At 42.8% G+C, this 22,342-nt stretch overlaps 2 protein-coding genes across 4 annotated transcripts in view; one reads left to right on the top strand and one right to left on the bottom strand.

Moving 5' to 3' along the window:
- tdrd9 (tudor domain containing 9) overlaps window positions 1-3,681 on the top strand; it is a 28,623-nt gene extending 24,942 nt beyond the window's left edge. The window contains exons 30-33 of the mRNA XM_024437283.2: window positions 2,279-2,375; window positions 2,578-2,716; window positions 2,824-3,015; window positions 3,170-3,681. Of these exons, the coding sequence (XP_024293051.1) occupies window positions 2,279-2,375; window positions 2,578-2,716; window positions 2,824-3,015; window positions 3,170-3,268 (527 nt within the window). The 3' untranslated portion in view covers window positions 3,269-3,681. The remainder of the gene's footprint in view (window positions 1-2,278; window positions 2,376-2,577; window positions 2,717-2,823; window positions 3,016-3,169) is intronic.
- Window positions 3,682-4,017: 336 nt separating this feature from the next.
- The window catches only part of LOC112261715 (reticulon-1-A), a 54,748-nt gene continuing 36,423 nt past the window's right edge, over window positions 4,018-22,342 (bottom strand). The window contains exons 3-9 of one of the 3 annotated variants that reach the window (XM_024437292.2): window positions 18,719-19,393; window positions 6,473-6,680; window positions 6,209-6,347; window positions 5,883-5,952; window positions 5,139-5,185; window positions 4,990-5,048; window positions 4,018-4,820 (exon numbers count right to left, since the gene is read on the bottom strand). In XM_024437292.2, the coding sequence (XP_024293060.1) occupies window positions 4,778-4,820; window positions 4,990-5,048; window positions 5,139-5,185; window positions 5,883-5,952; window positions 6,209-6,347; window positions 6,473-6,680; window positions 18,719-19,393 (1,241 nt within the window). In that variant the 3' untranslated portion in view covers window positions 4,018-4,777. Of the gene's footprint in view, window positions 4,821-4,989; window positions 5,049-5,138; window positions 5,186-5,882; window positions 5,953-6,208; window positions 6,348-6,472; window positions 6,681-9,317; window positions 9,418-15,796; window positions 16,101-18,718; window positions 19,394-22,342 lie in introns of those variants that run through there. The other 2 variants (XM_024437294.2, XM_024437295.2) reach the window with 2 other exon arrangements.

Below are 22,342 nucleotides of genomic sequence, written 5' to 3'. Positions count from 1 at the left end.
CTGTATTTGGGGAGCTTCTCCCATTCTTTCCTGCAGATCCAATCAAGCTCTGTCAGGTTGGATGGGTAGCGTTGCTGCACAGCTATTTTCAGGTCTCTCCAGAGATGTTCGATCTGATTCAAGTCCGGGCTCTGGCTCGGCCACTCAAGGTCCCGAAACTCCTGTGTTGTCCTGTTGGAAGGTGAACCTTCGCCCCACTCGGAGGTCCTGAGCGATCTGGAAAAGGTTTTCATAGAGGATCTCTGTACTTTGCTCCGTTCATCTTTGCCTCGATCCTGACTAGTCACCCAGTCCCCGTCGCTGAAAAACATCCCCACAGCATGATGCTGCCACCACGATGCTTCATCGAAGGGATGGTGCCAGGTTTCCTCCAGTTGTGACGCTTGGCATTCAGTCCAAAGAGTTCAATCTTGGTTTCATCAGACCAGAGAATCTTGTTTCTCATCTGGTCTGGGAGTCTTTCGGTGCCTTTTGGTAAACTCCAAGCGGGCTGTCATGTGGCTTCCATCTGGCCACTCTACCATAAAGGCTTGATTGGTGGAGGGCTGCAGAGTTGGTTGTCCTTCTGGAAGGTTCTCCCATCTCCAAAGAGGAGCTTTGTCAGAGTGACCCTGACCAAGGGCCCTTCTCCCCCGATTGCTCAGTTTGGCCAGGCGGCCAGCTCTAGGAAGAGACTTGTTGGTTCCAACCTTCTTCCATTTAAGAATGATGGAGGCCACTGTGTTCTTGGACATTCAATGCTGCAGAAATGTTTTGGTACCCTTCCCTAGATCTGTGCCTCCACACAATCCTGTCTCGTAGCTCTACAAACAATTCCTTTGACCTCATGGCTTGATTTTTGCTCTGGCATGCACTGTCAACTCTGGGACCTTTTTATATAGTCAGGTGTGTGCCTTTCCAAATCATGTCCAATCAATTGAATTTAGCACAGGTAGACACTAATCAAGTTGTAGAAACATCTCAAGGATAATCAATGGAAACTGGATGCACCTGAGCTCAATTTCGAGTCTCATAGTAAAGGGTCTGAATACTTAAGTAAATAAGATATTTCCGTTTTTTAGTTTAATACATTTGCAAAAATGTCTTAACCTGTCATTATGGGGTATTATGTGTAGATTGCTGAGAATTTTGTTTTATATAGTCCATTATAGAGTAAGGCTGTAATGTTACAAAATGAGGATAAAGTCGAGGTGTCTGAATACTCTCTGAAGGCACTGTATATGTATATATCAGTGGCGGCTCCTCAGAGGAGGAAGGGGAGGACCAACCTCAGTGAATTTCATTAAAAATATAATAATAAAAAAAGTTGTCCTTTTTTAGATAAAACAAAATATATTCATGTCACCAAATTGATTAAAACACACTGTTTTGCAATGGTCTATAGTATCCTCAACAGCACTCCGTAGGGTAGCACCATAGTGTAGCTGAAGGACAGCAGGCTTCCGTCCTCCTCTTGTTACATTGACTTCAATGCAATACCTAGGAGGCTCTTCCATAGACTTACACAGTAATTATGACAACTTCAGAGGACATCCTCCATCCTATCAGAGCTCTTGCAGCATGAACTGACATGTTGTTCACCCAATCGAAGGATCAGAGAATGAATCTAGTACTGAAAGCATAAGCTACACCTAGCTAGCACTGCAGTGCATAAAATGTGGTGAGAAGTTGACTCATGCCAAGATTCATGCAAAGCTGTCATCAAGGCAAAGGGTTGCTACTTTGAAGAATCTCAAATATAAAATATATTTAGACACTTTTTTGGTTACTACATGATTCCATATGTTATTTCATTTTTGATGTCTTCACTATTATTCTACAATGTAGAAAATTAGTAAAAATAAAGAAAAACCCTTGAATGAGTTGGTGTCCAAACTTTTGACTAGTTTGTGTGTGTGTGTGTGTGTGTGTGTGTGTGTGTTAGTCGAGCAATAACACAATTTCGGTCAACCAACAGCCTAACGACCAAACAATCGACCAGTCGACTAATTGGGGTCAGGCCTAAAGGGATCATAGCTGTCACCTGGATTCACCTGGTCACTCTGTCATGGAAAGAGCAGGTGTTAATGTTTTGTCCATAATTTCTACACTTTAGATTTTGATTTGAGTCATTTCCATGTCGATTGCGATTGTTTTCCCATCAAGCCTTTTTTTTAAAAACTTTTTTAAAAATTGACTCAAACCACCAACAGGCTTGCTGTTAGTTTAGACCCTACCAGAAATGTACATTTTGTCTTTGTCGTAACAGTAAGATGCGTATATGTGTGTGCTGATATAGGCGCACAGATTCTACTGAAGGAGACCACACTGATGCCTCACATCCACGGCCTGCCTGCACTCATCACCATGCTCTTCACCCCTGCCACAGAGCTACGGTCAGTCTGCTTGGAGATGATATACTCATCACATGTAATCAAATGACCTACCATACCTTTTATAGGGAATGTGAGATCTTATAGGGAATGTACAATTATGGGCAGGTTTTATTAAATGTTAACAAATAATTTGTCATATTCACGTCAAATCATTCATTTAGTCATAAAGGTCTGTTAATGTAACTTTGCCTGGTCTCTGCAGCACCAACGAGGAGAGGACCAGCTACACTGGTGCCCTCTGTGGTCTGGGGTGGAACGTCCAGTCTCAGGCAGCTGCCCTGCCTGAACATGACATGGAGCTCGCCTTTGATGTCAAATTCGATGTAGAGGACATCACTGAGGTAGCTAACATCCATATAGTTCCTCATAGACCCTTCATATCCATATGTATCGTGTTTTTAAAACTTCAACTTTCCACATATAATCAGTGTGTTTTGTGTTGGATCAGATCAATGCGTTGCGTGGTGCCATTAACCGTCTGGTGTGTGAGGGGCCCAATGGTCCTCTGCACCTGGGGCCTGACAGGATCAACACCCTGCAGGAGGACTGCCGCGAACGACTCGTCAGTCTGTTTACAAAGTCACCCCCTCGAGAAGACCTTGCTCCTGTGTACCATGAGGAACCAAAGCAATGGAACCAGGTATGCCTTGAATTCATGGTGTAATGTTAGTTTTCCCCACTTCAATCAATTCTGTCCTGAGCTTTTATAGAGCGTAAGGTCCATACTTAATCATAATTTCTAGTGTTAAAACAATTCATGTTGAGCTTGTCTGGTGTGGCCATGTTGTGTACAGGTGGATCCCAGTCAGAAGATGGAGATTGTCCAAAAGGAAGATGGAAAGAGCAAAGGGGTCCTGTTCCAGCTACACCCTGTCACACTGCTCAACATATGATCCCATTCTAAAGCAGCAACCAGAAGCACAGCATGCTGTCCTGTTTTCACCTCCACTACTCTTATGTTTTACAAGATTCTTGCTTATGGTAACCCTCAGGAGGGACAATCTCTTTTGATATTTAATTTTTTTTAATTTTTACATTTGTGCAATTGTTATGACTTATTTTACTTAAGGTCCTGCCATGCTTCTCTGTCCTGTGGTATGTTGTTCAGCTTTTCTATTGCTGTGCTGGTGTAATTATACTTTCTAAACACCTATCCTTTTCTATTTTGATAATTAGTGATATTTAAAACAATAAATGGCATTACCTTTTTTCTTTTTATAAATGAATCTGACTTAGTCTGAAGGTATGGTGCTGGTTTCAGTTCGGTAATGTACTTACAAAAATACACATTTGAGTGCTTACAACAGATGAGACTTGTCTGTCAATGTCGGTGTCCATTCAAACTCAGGAATAGTCCGTCAGAGTAACCTAACAGGCAAGTTAAATTTGTCACCTCAGCATACTGATATGCGCATGCAGGCATGAAAGGGTCTTCTGTGCCAGAAGGAATCAACGTGTATTTATAGAATGTAATTTCAAATCCCTTTTGGAGATTTTCCAAGTGTTGTATGCACCATGTACCCTACGAAACATGAACACCTCATATGTCCTCTTATTTATAACACAAGACTAGACTGCCCTAGTCAAATGAAACAGTTTTGTCTTGGACCCCGTTTTCAGTAAAGCGTCTGAAACTATAACATAATACATCAAGGAACATTTATTTTTCTTATTCTGTAATGAAATACATACTGTAAGTGCAAATAGTTAGTCCAGGGTCTAAGAACTACATTGAGTATAGTTGGACAGTTAATTCAAACAAATTAAATATCATCAGATATTCCTTGTCTTCATGGTAGTCAAACAACGGTACCTAAAACACCAGCTTGTGTATAGTTCCTTATAGTTATACAAAAGCAAAAACCCTACAATTACCACATCTAAAACACATTGTCAAATTATTTTGTGCTTGAAAACACCAAAAGGAAATCATTTTATATATATTGTCATATACTGAGAGAAGCCCCACCAGCAAACTCGAACATGAAGCGGTATTTAACATTGGCAGCAGAGCATTTCTGTAGGCATATCTCTTTTTTGTGCCAAATCTTAGTTTGTAAGCACAGCAAAAAAATGTAGCATGAAAAACTGCACACAATTTATCAAATATTTACTCAAGGCTTGACGTCATGCACTTAATAACAAGCAACACAAAATAAAAAAAGGCTGGTTCTTTTTGTTGTTCAGAATTGTGTACTTGTCTATCTAGACATAAGATCTTGAACATGAGTGATTTACTTTGTGTTAACCGTTCTAGACAGTTTTGGGGTCAGGGCTTCTTCAGTGGTTGGTTTTAGAGAACACCTAGATGAAATAGTACTACTACCCCACAGATAATGACAAGGCTCTCCAACAATGATCAAGCTGTCTGAGCTGGACCTCGCTGTTAGCTAGACTCGCGTCTACTCTTCCTTTCGCTTGGCCCCGGGGATCTTCGCCTGGATCCTGTTGCGACAAAACATGAGGTCAACTCGGATACAGTACTGATTTATGTCAGTGTAGTCATGAACCTTTTCTAGTTTGTATCAAGATGATCATTACAATCTATTTCTTAGGTGGATGTTCCAGAAACTACTATGTTCATTCTTGAGTAGAAAAGGTCATAACCACTTACTTCCCCACTACGGAGTTCACTTGGGTCCGTATTAGTCCAACATATTGGTCAATCTGTGCCTGAGACAGAAGACCATTTAGATTCAATAAAAAATTATTTTGTGAGTTAATAACAAAAATGTATTCTAGAGAGTGAGGGTAAATTCTTACCTGGTGTTTCTCATAGACAATGGGCATGCTAAACATGGACACCACGGCTGTAGGGGACGAGCGAGGGAGAGACGCATGTTAAAGCAGTTTGACCTCGTCACCCCCTGGGAATATACTCAAATATGCACACATTGTGTCCACAGAGCCCCACTCCAGCTCAGAGACTTATCTACACTAGGTTAATAGAAGAATAACACAAATATGAGATACTTTATGTCTTCAGTTGTGAATGAAACCTTTGAACAAAGACCTTCATAAATAACCTTTTGGAATTTCGTCCGATGGATCTTTTTGGGAAGTGAAGCGACTGAACTTTAATCTAAGATTAAAATCAATTGTTTTTGCTAAAAAGGGCAGAAGGGAATAATCCACTTTCATACAGAACTTAATTGATACAGATTGCAGTAAAACTCTGGTTCCATGAAGAACCATATGTTGTGATCTTGTCAGGAGGTCAAGTGCTCCACAGCGTGTTCTCTCTGTTGGGTTAATCATTTACTGACAATGGGGTACTGTGATGCGTGCTTATTACAGCCCACTGATTATAGTAAAAACTCATACAAGACTGGCTTTGTGATCTTGTAGATTGAGAGGTTCTAATATGATGCATTATATTCTGTTTTGTTATAAAATGATGTTAGAAGAGATCAAATATGAGCTGTATGTCAGGCTCAACATGGTGGGAAGGCAGTAAAGGGGTGCAGAGCTGAGTAGAACAGTAGCTAGTCATTGGAGGATCCTCACCTAGAATAAGCAGAGTCAGGCCATTGAAGAGAGCGCCCACATAGGTCAGCAGCCACATCAGCACAGCAAACTGCAACACAATGTGAAAACACTTGGCACTGCTTCACCAAACAAGCCCACCCCCACAATATATGGTATGTTTATTTGATGATTGACAGAAGGTATAAAATACAAAAATAATTCGATATTTTAGGTTTTAACATGTCCATTGATGACATTTGACAGTAGAAATAGTAGTGAGATTATAGACATTAAAAAGTGGAGTGTTGGTAAGGTGTTAGTGTCCATGTCATTCTTGTAAAAGCAGAGAGATGAGAGAGGCTGACCTTCAGTGAGTCGATGAGGTCCTGGACCAGGAAAAGCCTACGGAGCTCCTTCATACAGGTGTTGGCGTAGAGCAACGCCTTGTCAGCATAATTACCAATCTGATCCTGGGACAGGGAGATCTCCACTTCCAGATAGGATCTGTTTGGGGGAAAAGTACAAGAAACTGTTGGTGTCTAGGCTAAAGTGACTTTGTAAAACTGATTTGTGAATGTAAATGGCAGATTTTTTAATGTGCTGAGAAAACCTCATCATCTTTCACTCACTTGAATGGGTGTCCTTCATCCGTCTTCTGCACAGCCTGAAGCACAGACTTGTAGATCCTGAAGCTGATGCTGGCAGAGAGGGCGGCCAGGGTTAAGTAGGCTCCCACACTGACCACACTGAACTGGGTCAGAGAGAAGAGCAGCAGGAGCACGCTGCCAAACACAGCTCCAGACTGCTTCACGTTCCTCCAGTAGAGCAGGTCAATGGCTGGGGGGAGGACAGAGACAGGAGAGCAGGGTTAGGATCCAGAGTCAGGCCCAGTATTACACAGAGACAGTATGATGACCTAACCGTAAGGTCACCCCGGCATGACACAGTATGACCCAACCATCGGTCACCTCAGCATTACAGTGATAGAATGACTTCACAGTGCTCAATTTACAGTGTTCCTGTCTACGCTGTGATATCACTTACAGTGCCGTAATCCCATGTGTCCCAGGCATATAGGTCAAATAACTGGAATCCCTTAGCAGTCAGAAGTCCTCAGAGACCCCTGACGTGTGGGATTTTGCTCTAACCTATATTTTTATAGCGTTTGATTCAGCTGTGGATTCATAAACGTAGGTGTGAATGTGTCTTAAGTGAAAACTTTTCTATCCGGCTTCTTTTCCCCTATATATAGAGTGACCTTTGCCAACGATAATAGCGAGCTGACTACTACTTGTTGAACAAGTGTCACTCAATTTATGTTGCCACACACCGGTGGTGGCACTCTATCTGCCAGTGACGTGTGATTATCAGTAGTAGTGGTCAGCACTCGGCCTGGTCACACACACACAAGCGACCCTGCAGTACCCTAACACAACCTGGTTCCCCAGTAGTACAACTGTACTAGCCATTCACAGAGCTGGGTTAATCATTGGCCTGTGGAGCCAGTGGCATAAATAGATCCAGATAGTGTCCAGAGATAACAGCTTAAAGTGACCTGGTCATTCTACAGCTCTACGGCCAGAGGAATTAGAGCACAGTAACAGATGAGAGGCCCATTTGGGACCATAAGAATGAACAAACTAGGCTACATCATAAGCCACACTAGTAAACACCCAAAGGAGATACAGCCTAGTTAAATGAGGAGATACAGCCTAGTTAAATGAGGGGATACAGCCTACTTAAATAAGGGGATACAGCCTAGTTAAATGAGGAGATACAGCCTAGTTAAATGAGGAGATACAGCCTAGTTAAATGAGGAGATACAGCCTAGTTAAATGAGGAGATACAGCCTAGTTAAATGAGGGGATACAGCTTACTTAAATAAGGGGATACAGCCTAGTTAAATGAGGAGATACAGCCTAGTTAAATGAGGAGATACAGCCTAGTTAAATGAGGGGATACAGCCTACTTAAATAAGGGGATACAGCCTAGTTAAATGAGGAGATACAGCCTAGTTAAATGAGGAGATACAGCCTAGTTAAATGAGGAGATACAGCCTAGTTAAATGAGGAGATACAGCCTAGTTAAATGAGGGGATACAGCCTACTTAAATAAGGGGATACAGCCTAGTTAAATGAGGAGATACAGCCTAGTTAAATGAGGGGATACAGCCTACTTAAATAAGGGGATACAGCCTAGTTAAATGAGGAGATACAGCCTAGTTAAATGAGGAGATACAGCCTACCTAAATAAGGGGATACAGCCTAGTTAAATGAGGAGATACAGCCTAGTTAAATGAGGAGATACAGCCTAGTTAAATGAGGAGATACAGCCTAGTTAAATGAGGGGACACAGCCTACTTAAATAAGGGGATACAGCCTAGTTAAATGAGGAGATACAGCCTAGTTGGTAACCTAAATAAGCTTTCTTTAAATATATACTATTTCATACATCCAATTGAATTATGTCTTAAAAGACTGGTGCCATGTCCTGCTATCTCTGTTTTAGAGCATCCGTTTTCAGCCCCCAACAAAGATGACACAGGTTTATCACCCCTGGTTCAGGCCTAGTCAGTGCACCATTCCAGCTCAACTCAGGTGACCCATACAGCCCTCTCCTATGTTGGCTGTTAACACAGGCTTGTTTCCACGAAACAATGGCTGGTTCACCCACATTAGTGAGCTATCTCCTCCACATCCAGTGACTATGGCTCAGTGTAAATCCAGCAGCCAGCTGTTGATGTGACTCCTGCAAGCCCTCTGTTTTACGAGGAGAAAAAGTCAGTTCCAGAGAGTTTGTACTTCTGTTCTAGAGAGGAGTAAAACACTGCTGGGTCCCCTGGGTGTCTTCCTCCCTAAGCCCTCCTGCCTACTTGCCCGCATGCACTAATTTTAGCCGTGGAGCTGTGAACAGCACAGAAATGACAGCCATCTTTATTTTCTACCATAGGCATCTATGGGTGAAAAAAAGGCGTTCTAAAACAGGGTGCTGAAAGACACTCGTTTTACCTCCTCTCTGTGGGTGACAGGTGCAATGCTAGGCACGTTCTGCCATTTCCCCATAATCATCTGCCCAAGTCAGCAAGTCAGTTGAGCTGCCCTCAATAACCAATACTGACTGACCTCTGTCCTTGTAATCAATAACTCTAATCAATCAGGCTAGATTACCTCTATATATCTGACTGAGTGCCACTCCCTTTAAACCAAGTACCAATATCACTAGTCACTAACCCACTCTCTATGATTTTCCATTTATCTACAGTATTGCTTGTAATGGAGATGCTCAACAACAAAAAACACACACATTCACACACGCACCAAGCAAAGCAGCTGTAAGACAGACAGGCAAGGACAGCAACGCCGGAGAGACTTGACAAACAGCAGCAAATGTGCCTCATGTGCCTTGTGATCTGATCTACAGATTGCACAAAGAGAGAAAAGCTTTAGCTAGTGCGGTAGAAGTGTGTGTACTGACCTGCGGCTCCCATGGCTGAACAGGGAAAGAGGCAGCTGCTTTATCCACAGACAAAAGGAGAGCACTGAAGGGGGACTACCCCCCCCCTCCTCTCAGCCGGGTAGGGGAGGGGCCACAAGCACGCAGGCTAATCATCCTTGGTCTAGGCAGGAGGACTGGAGGGTGGGCGTTAAGGGGAGCGGTTGCCAGAGAGCCGAGCTGCGATCCAGCACACACACACACTCTCTCTCTCTCTCTGTGAGCTCTTTCATACCCTGGTTTTAAAGCACAGCCCCACTGACAAATGACAAAGACTGCCAAGCAAGGACCAAAATAAGGAGACTGTATCCTATTTAAAATGGTGAATGGGTATCTCCTTCCACCAGGCAAGAAGAGGGAGTTCTTTCTGATCAATTACTTATTATCTTATCAATAGCCCGCAGGATGTGACTTCATTGGCAGTATAGCATCTTGTGAGTGGGCATCGCAGCAGATCTGCAAGGTCTGTGAAGGTGTTATAGGACTGTATACTGAGGATGAAAGATGCTACATGAAATATACTGCTCTATTAAAATGCTTCAGCTCTGTGAGGATCTGGTGAGCGCCTGCCTGATGCAGTTACCATAGCTACGGTGCTCCATTTTCTCCCCCTCCACTCAGAGAGAGAGAGGAGGGGGGAAGCAAGGAAAGAAAGAGATGGAGAGAGGGCGGGCGGGCGAGAGTGAAAGCACTTCCTGGAAAACAGAATCAGATTCACTTGATTTGTCTGAATCTGGGGAATGAGGGACACGAACTTTGTCTTCACCAACACACACCCAGCCACTCCCTTTATAGTTCAACACAAAAGGACAAAGGCCCGTTTAAACATGGAGGCAGGCATTAGTCAAAACAACAGACTACGTCATGGTCATGGTGTGAATGGGTTTCTAAACGTAGCTGATAGAATATAACAAGGTTTAAATCCCACTATAAAAAGGGTAAATGGAGTCTGATGGCTGAATTAGGTTTAAAAATGTCAGATCACGACTCAATTTAGGAATCATGCAAAAAGTCTGGAACAAGCGACAATGTGGGTTTTTTATTCACTGAAAAAATACCTCCATCTGAGAAATGATCTGCTTATCAACATTTATTTTTAAACAAAACCTAAGCTACTAGTGAACGAGACCGCTTCAAATAATTGCCCTTTTATTAACCCATTCATGTCCATAGCGGAGCATTTCCTTTAGTAAATACAATCTCTGATCTTACTAATGGACAAATCTGAAAAACATAATAATAAATCGGCCAAAGTGTTTGTCTACAATGTGAGTTTTTGATATTGTACTACATTGTCTTTGGACACATGGGGTTTTTACGCATTTCATGAACCAAGTCCAGTGAATACATGTTAAAGTGATCAGATCAGAATAATATACATATATAATCCACACACACCACTAGAGTACATGCAGTGTAAGTAAATCCAACGCAAGTCAATGGAGACTGAAGAGGGAGTCATTTTACAGTATGTTCCCTATTTCTCAGATCTTTAAACATGTTCAGATCTTAATGTTTGGTATATAGATAGTCAGGACCAATATATAAATACATCCACACACACACACTCACTCCTAGAGTATATTATACAGCATAACCAAATTGAATGCAAGTCAATGGTAAGTGAGGCCTGCTACAGCATTCTCTCCCTCTTTCTCTCCCTCTTTCTCTCCCTCTTTCTCTCCCTCTTTCTCTCCCTCTTTCTCTCCCTCTTTCTCTCCCTCTTTCTCTCCCTCTTTCTCTCCCTCTTTCTCTCCCTCTTTCTCTCCCTCTTTCTCTCCCTCTTTCTCTCCCTCTCTCACAAGCACACCCGTGTACACACATACCACAGACATCAATGCACACCCGCGTGTGAGTGCGTGTGGATTGCTTTAGATATTGTTTTTATATACACTGAGTGTACAAAACATTATGAATACGTGCTCTTTCCATGACAGACTGACCAGGTGAATCCAGGTGAAAGCTATGATCCCTTATTGATGTCACCTGTTAAATCCACTTCAAATCAGGGTAGATGAATGGGAGGAGACAGGTTAAAGAAGGATTTTTAAGCCTTGAAACATGGATTGTGTATGTGTGCAATTCAGAGGGTGAATGGGCAAGACAAAATATTTAAGTGCCTTTGAACGGGGTATGGTAGTAGGTGACAGGCGCACCGGATGTGTCAAGAACTGCAACGCTGCTGGATTTTTCCACACTTAACAGTATCAAGAATGGTCCACCACCCAAAGCACATCCAGCCAATTTGACACAACTATGGGAAGCATTGGAGTCAACATGGGCCAGCATCCCTGTGGAATGTTTTCTACACCTTGTAGAGTCCATGCCCTGATGAAGTGAGGCTGTTCTGAGGGCAAAAAAGGGTGCAACTTAATATTAGGAAGGTGTTCCTAATGTTTTGTACACTCAGCGGTCCAGATGTTTAAGATCTGACAGAGAAACAAACTGATAAAAATGACTCCATAAACATGCCGATATACTCTAGGGGTGTGTGTGAGAGAGAGGAGCGGAGTGTGTGGATTTTTATATATTGGTCCAGACAATCTATATACCAAACATTATTAAGATCTGAACATGTTTATGTTCTGAGGAGAGAAAACGTAAAATGCTTAACCCTCCAGTCTCTATTGACTTGCAATGGATTTGCAAATACTGCATGGACTTTGGGGTGTATGTGTGAGAGAGAGTGTGGATTTCTTTCAATATTGTTTTCATATACCGTATCAGTCAAAGGTTTGGACACACCTACTCATTTGTGGGTTTTTCTTTATTTGTACTATTTTCTACAATGTAGAATAATAATGAAGACATCACAACTATGAAATAACATACAGCCCAGGATCGTACCAGGGTCTGTAGTGATGGCTCTTGTACTGAGATGCAGTGCCTTAGACCGCTGCGCCACTCAGGAGCCCCAACTTTTGTTAAAAGTTAATTTATGGAATTTCTTTCCTTCTTAATGCGTTTGAGCCAATCAGTTGTGTTGTGACAAGGTAGGGGTGGTATGCAGAAAATAGTCCTATTTGGTAAAAGACCAAGTCCATATTATGGCAAGAACAGCTCAAATAAGCAAAGAGAAACAACAGTCCATCATTACTTTAAGACATCCGGTCAGTCAATCCGAAAATGTCAAGAACTTTGAAAGTTTCTTCAATTGCAGTTGCAAAAACTATCAAGCGCTATGATGAAACTGGCTCTCAGGAGGACCGCCACAGGAAAGGAAGACCCAAAGTTACATCTGCTGCAGAGGATAGGTTCATTAGAGTTAACTGCACCTCAGATCAAGTAACAGACACATCTCAACATCAACTGTTCAGAGGAAACTGCGTGAATCAGGTCTTCATGGTCAAATTGCTGCAAAGAAACCACTAAGAGACTTACTTGGGCCAAGAAACACGAGCAATAGACATCTGTGCTTCGGTCTGATGAGTCCAAATTTGAGATTTTTGGTTCCAACCTCCGTGTCTTTGTGAGATGTAGAGTAGGTGAATGGATGATCTCTGCATGTGTGGTTCCCAATGTGAAGCATGGAGGAGGTGTGATGGTGTGGGGGTACTTTTCTGGTGATACTGTCAGTGATTAATTTTTGTATTTTTATTTTACCTTTATTTAACTAGGCAAGTCAGTTAAGAACAAATTCTTATTTTCAATGATGGCCTAGGAACAGTGGGTTAACTGCCTGTTCAGGGGCAGAACGACATATTTGTACCTTGTCAGCTCGGGGATTTGAACTTGCAACCTTTTGGTTAATAGTCCAACTCTCTAACCACTAGGCATACCTGGGAGGCTCTTCCATAGACTTACACAGTAATTATGACAACTTCAGAGGACGTCCTCCATCCTATCAGAGCTCTTGCAGCATGAACTGACATGTTACCCTGCCGCCCCGGCACACTTAACCAGAATGACTACCACAGCATTCTGCAGCGATGCGCCATTCCATCTGCTTTGCGTTTAGTGGGACTATAATTTGTTTTTCAACAGAACAATGACCCAAAACACACCTCAAAGCTGTGTAAGGGCTATTTGACCAAGGAGAGTGATGGAGTGCTGCATCAGATGACCTGGACTCCACAATCACCCGACCACAACCAAATTGAGATGGTTTGGGATGAGGTGGACCACAGAGTGAAGGAAAATCAGTCAACAACTGCTCAGCATATGTGGGAACTCCTTCAAGAGTGTTGGAAAAGCAATCCTAATGAAGGTGGTTGAGAGAATGCCAAGAGGGTGCAAAGCTGTCATCAAGGGAAAAAAAGGGTGGCTACTTTGAATAATCTCAAATATATTTTGATTTGTTTAACACTTTTTTGGTTACTACATGATTCCATATGTGTTATTTCATAGTTGTGATGTCTTCACTATTAGTAAAAATAAAGAAAAACCCTTGAATGAGTAGGTGTGTATATATATCTCAACAAGTATTTACATAACTTGGTTTGTGAAATGTGTAAAAAAAAAACAGTAACCCCATGTGTCCAAAGACTAAAATATATAGTATGGTACAGAAACAGCTGTAGTTCACAAATCATATATTTGGCATATTTGGGCTTAGAACAGGTCCAACAACAATATTATACGCTTTTAAACAATTTCATTCTGAAATGTATTTCAAAAATACAAGAATGCTAACATCATTTTAAAATCTTGACACGTATTATGTCATTATCTATCAATCTTAAAACGTCAATGTGGCCTGTCTAGACACTATGTTGACACCAAATTTCATGCATTAACACCAAACATAATGTGTTCAGTGGTGCATTTTGATACAGTACAAGGACGTGAAGGATAATATGTGGATGGTACTCTGCACAGTAAATCATTAGTAATGGTAGTAGGCCTAGGTTATATCTCACTTAGGTACTGACTGAGTGTACAGTCATGGGTGAGTCTTGCTGCCAAACTCTTTGGTCTGTAGAGACCCTGGGGATTATTACTGTCCCTCCCAGCCAGCATGAACACCTGAAGTGGAACCAGAATGTACAGGAAGTACCGTGGCACGCAGCCACACACTGATCACTGATACAGGCCTGTATGATTTCTGGTTCTGGTAGTCAAAATCAACAAACTGATGCAATATTTCTCACTCTACGGGTTTGTCAATGATGTTCTAGGCTACATTTTTGGGTAGAACAAGAGTGAACCAGTTTGAGCCTGACCCGATTAGACAACTAAAGTTATCGACAGTGCCTTAATCCATGCCCCTAGCTAGCATGTGTAAACATGTAGACATGCCTGTATGTACAGTACTTTGCTTTAACAGCTTATTCAAACTAAATAACACCCAAATGGTCAATTTCACCCTTTGGTTGTGTTGACTGTATCAACTTTTATTGGTAAGAGGGAAAGAAAGTGAATGTTTTAAACAAACCCAGTCAGACAGATGATGACATAGGCCTGTTCATAAACACAGCCTAAAACCTTATTTCAGGCCATAGTGAAAGCTCAGTGAACACAAGCTATTCTGCTCACAACTCTCAGTAATGGAATAAAAATACCTACTTATTGTATCCCCAGGTCTATGTGTGGCTCCTTCTGTGTATTTTATTGAAGATAATGTAGGCTATAGTCTTACATTTTCATTTGGTAGATTCTATTCTATTTTCCATTCTAAATACACACTTAAAATCACCCACTGTCAGGTAAGGAAAAGGCAGACCAACCAACTCCATCTCCATCTTACACACAATACAGTATAATAAACATGGCTGCGATAGAAAATTACAGCCAGTTGGAAAGGCAGGGAGGAGGAAGGGAAACCATTCTCTCCTCCCATCTCTCTTCCTAACCCAGAGGTGAGACTAATGCACACCATGATGGAGAAAGAGACAGACGGAGGCTGTGCCTTTCTCTCCCAGTAGCTGCAAAGTGCCCTGGCAGCCGATGGATGAGACTGATGTAATCAGGATGGGTGCGCCTTGGTTGCCATGGAGACAGTCTGTCAGTGCTGTCCGGATGCTCCGACAGCCTCGCACACAAAATACTCAAAGACTCTGAAAACAGCTTCCCCGCAGAGCCCTCAGACCGGGAGAGTGATAACAATGACACACCCTTCACATTAACACACATATAAAAACACACACAGAACAGACACACAACACAGATGGCTCACAGCATGTGTGTGTACATTCATCATTACGTCTCACACCTACCTTTGCCCTTTGTCTCACACGGCAGAGAGAGAGAGCGTGATCAGGGCGTGTCTGCTGTCACCCCCCTGGTGAAGGTAAACAGCTCAGCCTGATCACCCAGGCCTCGACTAACACACACCATGGATACCCCCCACAACCATACATGCAACATCCCCCTTTCATACACACACACAAACTACAGCTGCACTAGAAGCAGAAATACACATGCTCCTCATACATACATAATTTCACCACTCACAGCCTAGATACACACTCCTAACACACAGACAAAGATACACACAATAAACACAGCAAACGCATCAGTACCCTGGCCTTTCCAGCTGCTCCAGGAGCACTCCTTCTTGGTACCGTCTGCAGTGGACTGCATGCTGATGATCAGTTATCTCCCTGATTTCCCTTTCTTTCAGTTCTCTGTTTTCTTCTAGCTCTTCCTCTTCTTGTGCCACTGACTCACTCAGTCATCCCACAATGGCATGAATGGTTGGAAGGATGCGATGAGATGAGGGAGAGATGCGGAGACGAGAGGGAGGGAGGCAAGGTTTTCAAGGTACTGGTTGGCTCGCAGAGCACACAGACTGATGCTGTGGAACAGTGTTGGCGAGAACAGAAGGAGGAGAGGGAGTGATCGAATTGTAAATACAACACCACAGTTGCTACTGCAGCAAATCATCCATGCAATGATTTAGTGCCTGGGGAGGGGGGGGGGTAGTCTTTTTCTTGAAAGGGGAGGCAAGCACTATTTCACAATAAAAGTTCCTGTGCTGATCCTGATTCTCAAAGCAGACTAGGGCGTTGGGCATGGGGAATTGGCAGTGAAAGAGTTAACCAACATGCCCTTTGATGAAGCTCAGTCGGAAATAGGCATATATCCTATCCCACCCCCAGGCTAGTTTTATCATGATCCATATTGTATATAAGATCATTTACAGATAAAGTGCCAGGTTGAAATTACAATGTAAAAACATCTGACGTCATCTTTTACAGCATTGAGACTAAAGACTCTCCGCCATGAAAACAGCTCTCCCACAGAGCCCACAGACTGGGAGAGTGATAACAATGACACACCCTGGTCAACCTACCGTTCCACATGTAACACACCTATGAAACACACACAGAACCCAGACTCACCACAGACGGCTCACAGCATGTATGTACATTCATCATTATAAACAGAGTTTTGTGTTAGGAACTGAGGATTCTATAGGCTACTGCTGAGGTATGGACCTAGCGTTGCCAATGAATAATCTGGCAAATAATCAACTCCTCTGCCCTTTGTATGATTGGTACAAAGAATGTTTACGTTTGCAGTCAATATCACGCAAATACTGGAGTTATTTTCAATATGTCTCCCTAAATATTGAACAGCCTAAGTGCTGGTATTTTCAATAATTCATAACCATCACACTGTAGCCTACAGTACAGCCCTCAATGTTCTTTTAGGTTTACTGCATTCAGGCTGTGGTTCAGCTTGTGCTTTAGGTTTTTCCATCAGGATGCATTATCAGGGCAAATGGCCTGACAAACAGCTATGGACTCACAGTGATGCATGGAGGCATGTAACGAGCTGTGTGCAACGGACAGTATCATGTCTAAACAGTGTCTGTGGGCTTGGATAGAGAATAAACATATCCTCATGATTTATAATGTTATAAACATTGACCCCCTCTATTTCAGTGACATTGGTACAGTCAGTCTGTGTCCAGACAGCCCTGTCGACGTCCCTGTTACACCTTCTGCTCACTGCAACCTTAAAAAATATATGAGCCTGTGCTGTGTGCTCCCCCTTAGGAAGGTGTTGCCATGGCAACTGCTGTGGAGCTGCACAGGCTGTGGTACATGATGTCTGTTCTGCTTGTCTTCTCTCCAGCATACATACGGACCTCTGTTATAGTCTATGGTGCCCTGCACCACCTAGTGGTGGAGGAATATAAACTGCATCAAATGGGTTGACCTGCTTTTAGGAATTCGAGAACCTTCTGTGTGTGTCTGTTTGTAAACACCAGGAGAGGAGGGGAGCTTCGGGCTTTTCCTCAAGCACATCCTTAATGTTTCCACTCCTCTTTACTCTCCCCAGCGGAAGAAAAGAGCGGCAGTTACAACCACAGGTGGATGTTGTGCCGCGACAGCTAAAGAACCATAGAATAACTGAAATGTGATATTTCTATCACTGCATCTAGCCATACATGAAGTGAATCCTCCTAAGCTTAAGTCGATGCTTGTGTTCCAGATTTGACACCACAGGGTTACATAAACCCACCGTTTACAAGAAGGATGAAAAAGAAGCAAACAGAAGAAAGACAAATAATAAGTGCCAACACAAAATGTCCGGCTTAACACACACAAAGAACTCTGGCTCGATGTGGTGCAAATTGGCTGGCGTGATCTCTGGCGTGATCTGTGATGATATGTCTGTCTGAGTTACTTCCTGACATGATGATGGTACTGGGTGTTAGGAGACAGATGGCCTGTTCGGGATTTGGAAGAGAGAGTCAAGGCTGTGTCTAAAAATCCTATATGAGAGTGATTAGTTATGATACCTTCAATGAAGTAGAATAGAGAGAGGCTCATCCTTTGTTGATTATCATCGTAAAAATGCTGTTCTCAGACATGTTTTGTGACTGCAGCCAACCACCAGAGGGAAGCAGATCTTGAAATCATGCAGAAGCTCATAATCCACGATGCTCACACCCACCACGGAATCAGCCTTCTCACAGCAACACTGTCATTTCCTGACCTTGTCAACAAAGGCACTATAACAACACACCATGACCCTCCATGTTATCTCTTCTGGTGCGTCACACACTCAGGGCAGTAAAAACAGTACGTGAACAACCTGCTTGCTGTATGAGAGGGATTCCATAGTCATACCAACAGCCTGGTTAAAAAACGTGCAGTTACTAGTGTTAAAACACGGCAACCGAACAGCCACTGGATCCTCCACTGACAAACAAATGCACCAACAGATACCATACTACCTGTTCCATAAGCTGGTTGAGCAATTTCTGTAGTGTTGTGATGATATAATGCAGATGCAACACAACTGCAACAAGGAAAGATAAGTTATGAAGACAACATGGCTTCAAGGAGGGATAATAGTGTGACTACAGTAGGTAGGTTTATCACTACAGATTGTATGTTGAAATGCAGGGTTCATCATGGGCAGCACGATTCCAGAAAAAACATACAAATTATGAATCAACAGACGAGTTAATGAATTACAGGGCTTACTTTTCTGTTTGTCAAAGCCCTCCATAAAGACAGGCGCAGCAGGTGTAGCAAGGTCTCCTTTCCCCTCAGTGACGTGCTTGTCGTCCAGGAGGGGCTTTTCGGACCTCACCTCCGGGGGCACGGTGGCCATGGGGGGCTTGGGCTTAGTTGGGCGATCCTCCTCCATCTTCATGGGGCTCTTGCTCTTTTCATTGGATGATTTAATGGTGGAGCTCGTCACAGGCTCTGCTGGGACCAGTTCTGGGGCAGAGCGGGCGGGGGACGCGGCGGTGAGGATCAGAGGTGAAGGGGTGTTGACCCCCTGTTTGGGGCCGGACCCCTCTCTCTTGGGGCTCTCCTCATTGGCAGACTCAATGAAGAGCTCACTGTCCAGCTCAGCCTCCCTCTCCTCCCTCAGGATGCTGTAGGATGTGGGTCCCTTGGCACTGGGGGGGTTGTCGAAGGGGTTGCCAGCCTGGCTGAAACCTCCCTTGCTGCTGGGAGACTGCTCAAAAGGGTTGTTACTGGACTTGGTGCTGGGGGGGCTCCGCAGGGGGGGCTCCTCAGAGACCAGCTCTATCTCAGAGTCCCCAGACTCTGCACTGCTGACGTCCTGCTCACTGGCCTTGGTGGATCCCGGGGTCGGCTTGCTGCTGGGGACAGACGTGAACAGGTCTTGGGAAGGGGATTCTTTTTCTGCAGAGATAGAGAAAAAAACGAAAGAGAGACGAATTATAGTACTAATATGAGACATTGAATGCATCATTAACATGTTTTCATGTCCTTTTATGATTAAACAAAGCCTGTGTGTTTATATACGCTGATGATTCAACCTTATACATGTTAGCAACCACAGCTAGTGAAATCACTGCAACCCTAAACACAGCTTGCATTCCGTTTTGGAATGTGTGGATAGTCAAAAACTAAAAGCATTGTATTTGGTACAAACCATTCCCTAAGTTCAAGACCTCAGCTGAATCTGGTAATGAATGATGTGGCTCTTGAGCAAGTTGAGGAGACTAAACTTCTTGGTGTCACCTTAGACTGTAAATTGTCAAGGCATATTGATTAAATTGTTGTAAAGATGAGAGTGCTGTCTGTGATAAAGAGATTCTCAGCATTTTTAACACCACCGTTGACCAAACAAGTCCTGCAGGCTTTAGTTTGATCTAATCTTGACTATTGCAAGGTGATATGGTCAAGGGCTGCAAAGAAGGACCTAGAAAAGCTGCAACTGGCCCAGAACACAGTAGCACATTTTTCCCTTCAATATACACAGAGGTTTAATCTCAAGAGTCTTGGCTCAAAGTAGAGGAGATACTGACTGCATCAATTCTTGTTTTTGTGAGAAATATTAGTGTTCAAATTTCTAAATTGTCTGTATAATCAACTTACATATAACTCTGACAGACATACTTACCCCACCAGACATGCCACCAGGGGTCTCTTCACAGTCCCCAAATCCAGAATGAATTCAAGGCAATGCAGAGTATTAATAAAGCCATGATCTCAAATGACTCAAGCAAACAGCAAAAGTTGCTTAAAAACATAAATAAAAACATAACGTCGCTCCTCTATCTCACCTAAATAACTCTAACATGTTGCCAAACCGGCACTGCCTATGCGTCTCCGTGTGCCATCGTCTAAGTGTTGCTTTTGTCTGTCCCCCACCAAACACGCTCATGATGCGCAGGTTAAAATATCAAAACCAACTGTGAACCAACTATATTCATTTGTGGACAGGTTGAAACACACATGAAACATTCATGGACATTTAGCTAGCTTACTGTTGCTAGCTAATTTGTCCAGGAAAATAAACATTGGTTCGTAACACACATGGGTACAGTTGAAGTCAGAAGTTTACATACACCTTAGCCAAATACATTTAAACTCAGTTTTTCACAATTCCTGACATTTTCTCCTAGTAAATATTCCCTGTCTTAGGTCAGTTAGGATCACCACTATATTTTAGTAATGTGAAATGTCAGAATAATAGTAGAGGGAATGATTTATTTGAGCTTTTATTTCTTTCATCACATTCCCAGTGGGTCAGAAATGTACATACACTCAATTAGTATTTGGAAGCATTGTCTTTAAATTGTTTAACTTGGGTTAAACGTTTAGGGTAGCCTTCCACAAGCTTCCCACAATAAGTTGGATGAATTTTGGCCCATTCTTCCTGACAGAGCTGGTGTAACTGAGTCAGGTTTGTAGGCCTCCTTGCTCACACACACTTTTTCAGTTCTACCCACAAATGTTCTATAGGATTGGGGTCAGGGTTTTGTGATGGCCACTCCAATACCTTGACTTTCTTGTCCTTAAGCCATTTTGCCACAACTTTGGAAGTATGCTTGGGGTCATTGTCCATTTGGAAGACCCATTTGCAACCAAGCTTTAACTTCCTGACTGATGTCTTGAGATGTTGCTTTAATATATCCACATAATTTTCCTCCCTCATAACGCCATCTATTTTGTGAAGTGCACCAGTCCCTCCTGCAGCAAAGCACCCCCACAACATGATGCTGCCACCCCTGTGCTTCACGGTTGGGATGGTGTTCTTTGGCATACAAGCCTCCCCCTTTTCCTTCAAACATAACGATAGTCATTATGGCCAAACAGTTCTATTTTTGTTTCATCAGACCAGAGGACATTTCTCCAATGTATGATCTTTGTCTCCATGTGCAGTTGCAAACCGTAGTCTGGCTTTTTCATGACGGGTTTGGAGCAGTGGCTTCTTCCTTGCTGAGCGGCCTTTCAGGTTATGTTGATATAGGACTTGTTTAACTGTGGATATAGATACTTTTGTAGCTGTTTTCTCCAGCATTTTCACCAGGTCCTTTGCTGTTGTTCTGGGATTGATTTGCACTTTTCGCAACAAAGTATGTTAATCTTTAGGAGACAGAACGCGTCTCCTTTGTGAGCGGTATGACGGCTGCGTGGTCCCATCGTGTTTATGCTTGCGTACTATAGTTTGTACAGATGAACGTGGTACCTTCAGGAGTTTGCAAATTGCTCCCAGGGATGAACCAGACTTTTTTTTCTGAGGTCTTGGCTGATTTCTTTTGATTTTCCCATGATGTCAAGCAAAGAGGCACTGAGTTTGAAGGTAGGCCTTGAAATATATCCACAGGTACACCTCCAATTGACTCAAATGATGTCAATTAGCCTATCAGAAGCTTCTAGAGGCATGACATCATTTTCTGAAATTTTCCAGGCTATTTAAAGGCACAGTCAACTTAGTGTATGTAAACCTCTGACCCACTGGAATTGTGATACAGTGAATTATAAGTGAAATAATCTGTCTGTAAACAATTGTTGGAAAAATTACTTGTGTCATGCACAAAGTAGATGTCCTAACCGACTTGCCAAAACTATAGTTTGTTAACAAGACATTTGTGAAGTGTTTGAAAAACGAGTTTTAATGACTCCAACCTAAGTGTATGTAAACTTCCGACTTCAACTGTATATGCTCCTAAAAAAACAACGAGGAGATGGGAGAGGCTGGACTTGCAGTGCGTCAAGCATACAAAATAAAACCAGCCCCTGGCAACGAAGACACTCATTGACCTGCGCGAGCAGTTTAGATGAGATGATTGAATAACATGTACGTGTACATTTACTATGCAACGCAAACGGTGTTGTCAG

The sequence above is a fragment of the Oncorhynchus tshawytscha genome, linkage group LG11 (assembly GCF_018296145.1).
Source record: "Oncorhynchus tshawytscha isolate Ot180627B linkage group LG11, Otsh_v2.0, whole genome shotgun sequence".
Classification (NCBI taxonomy): Eukaryota; Metazoa; Chordata; class Actinopteri; order Salmoniformes; family Salmonidae; genus Oncorhynchus; species Oncorhynchus tshawytscha.
The sequence above is the reverse complement of the archived record's forward strand: the minus strand, read 5'-3'. Positions and strand labels throughout refer to the sequence as shown.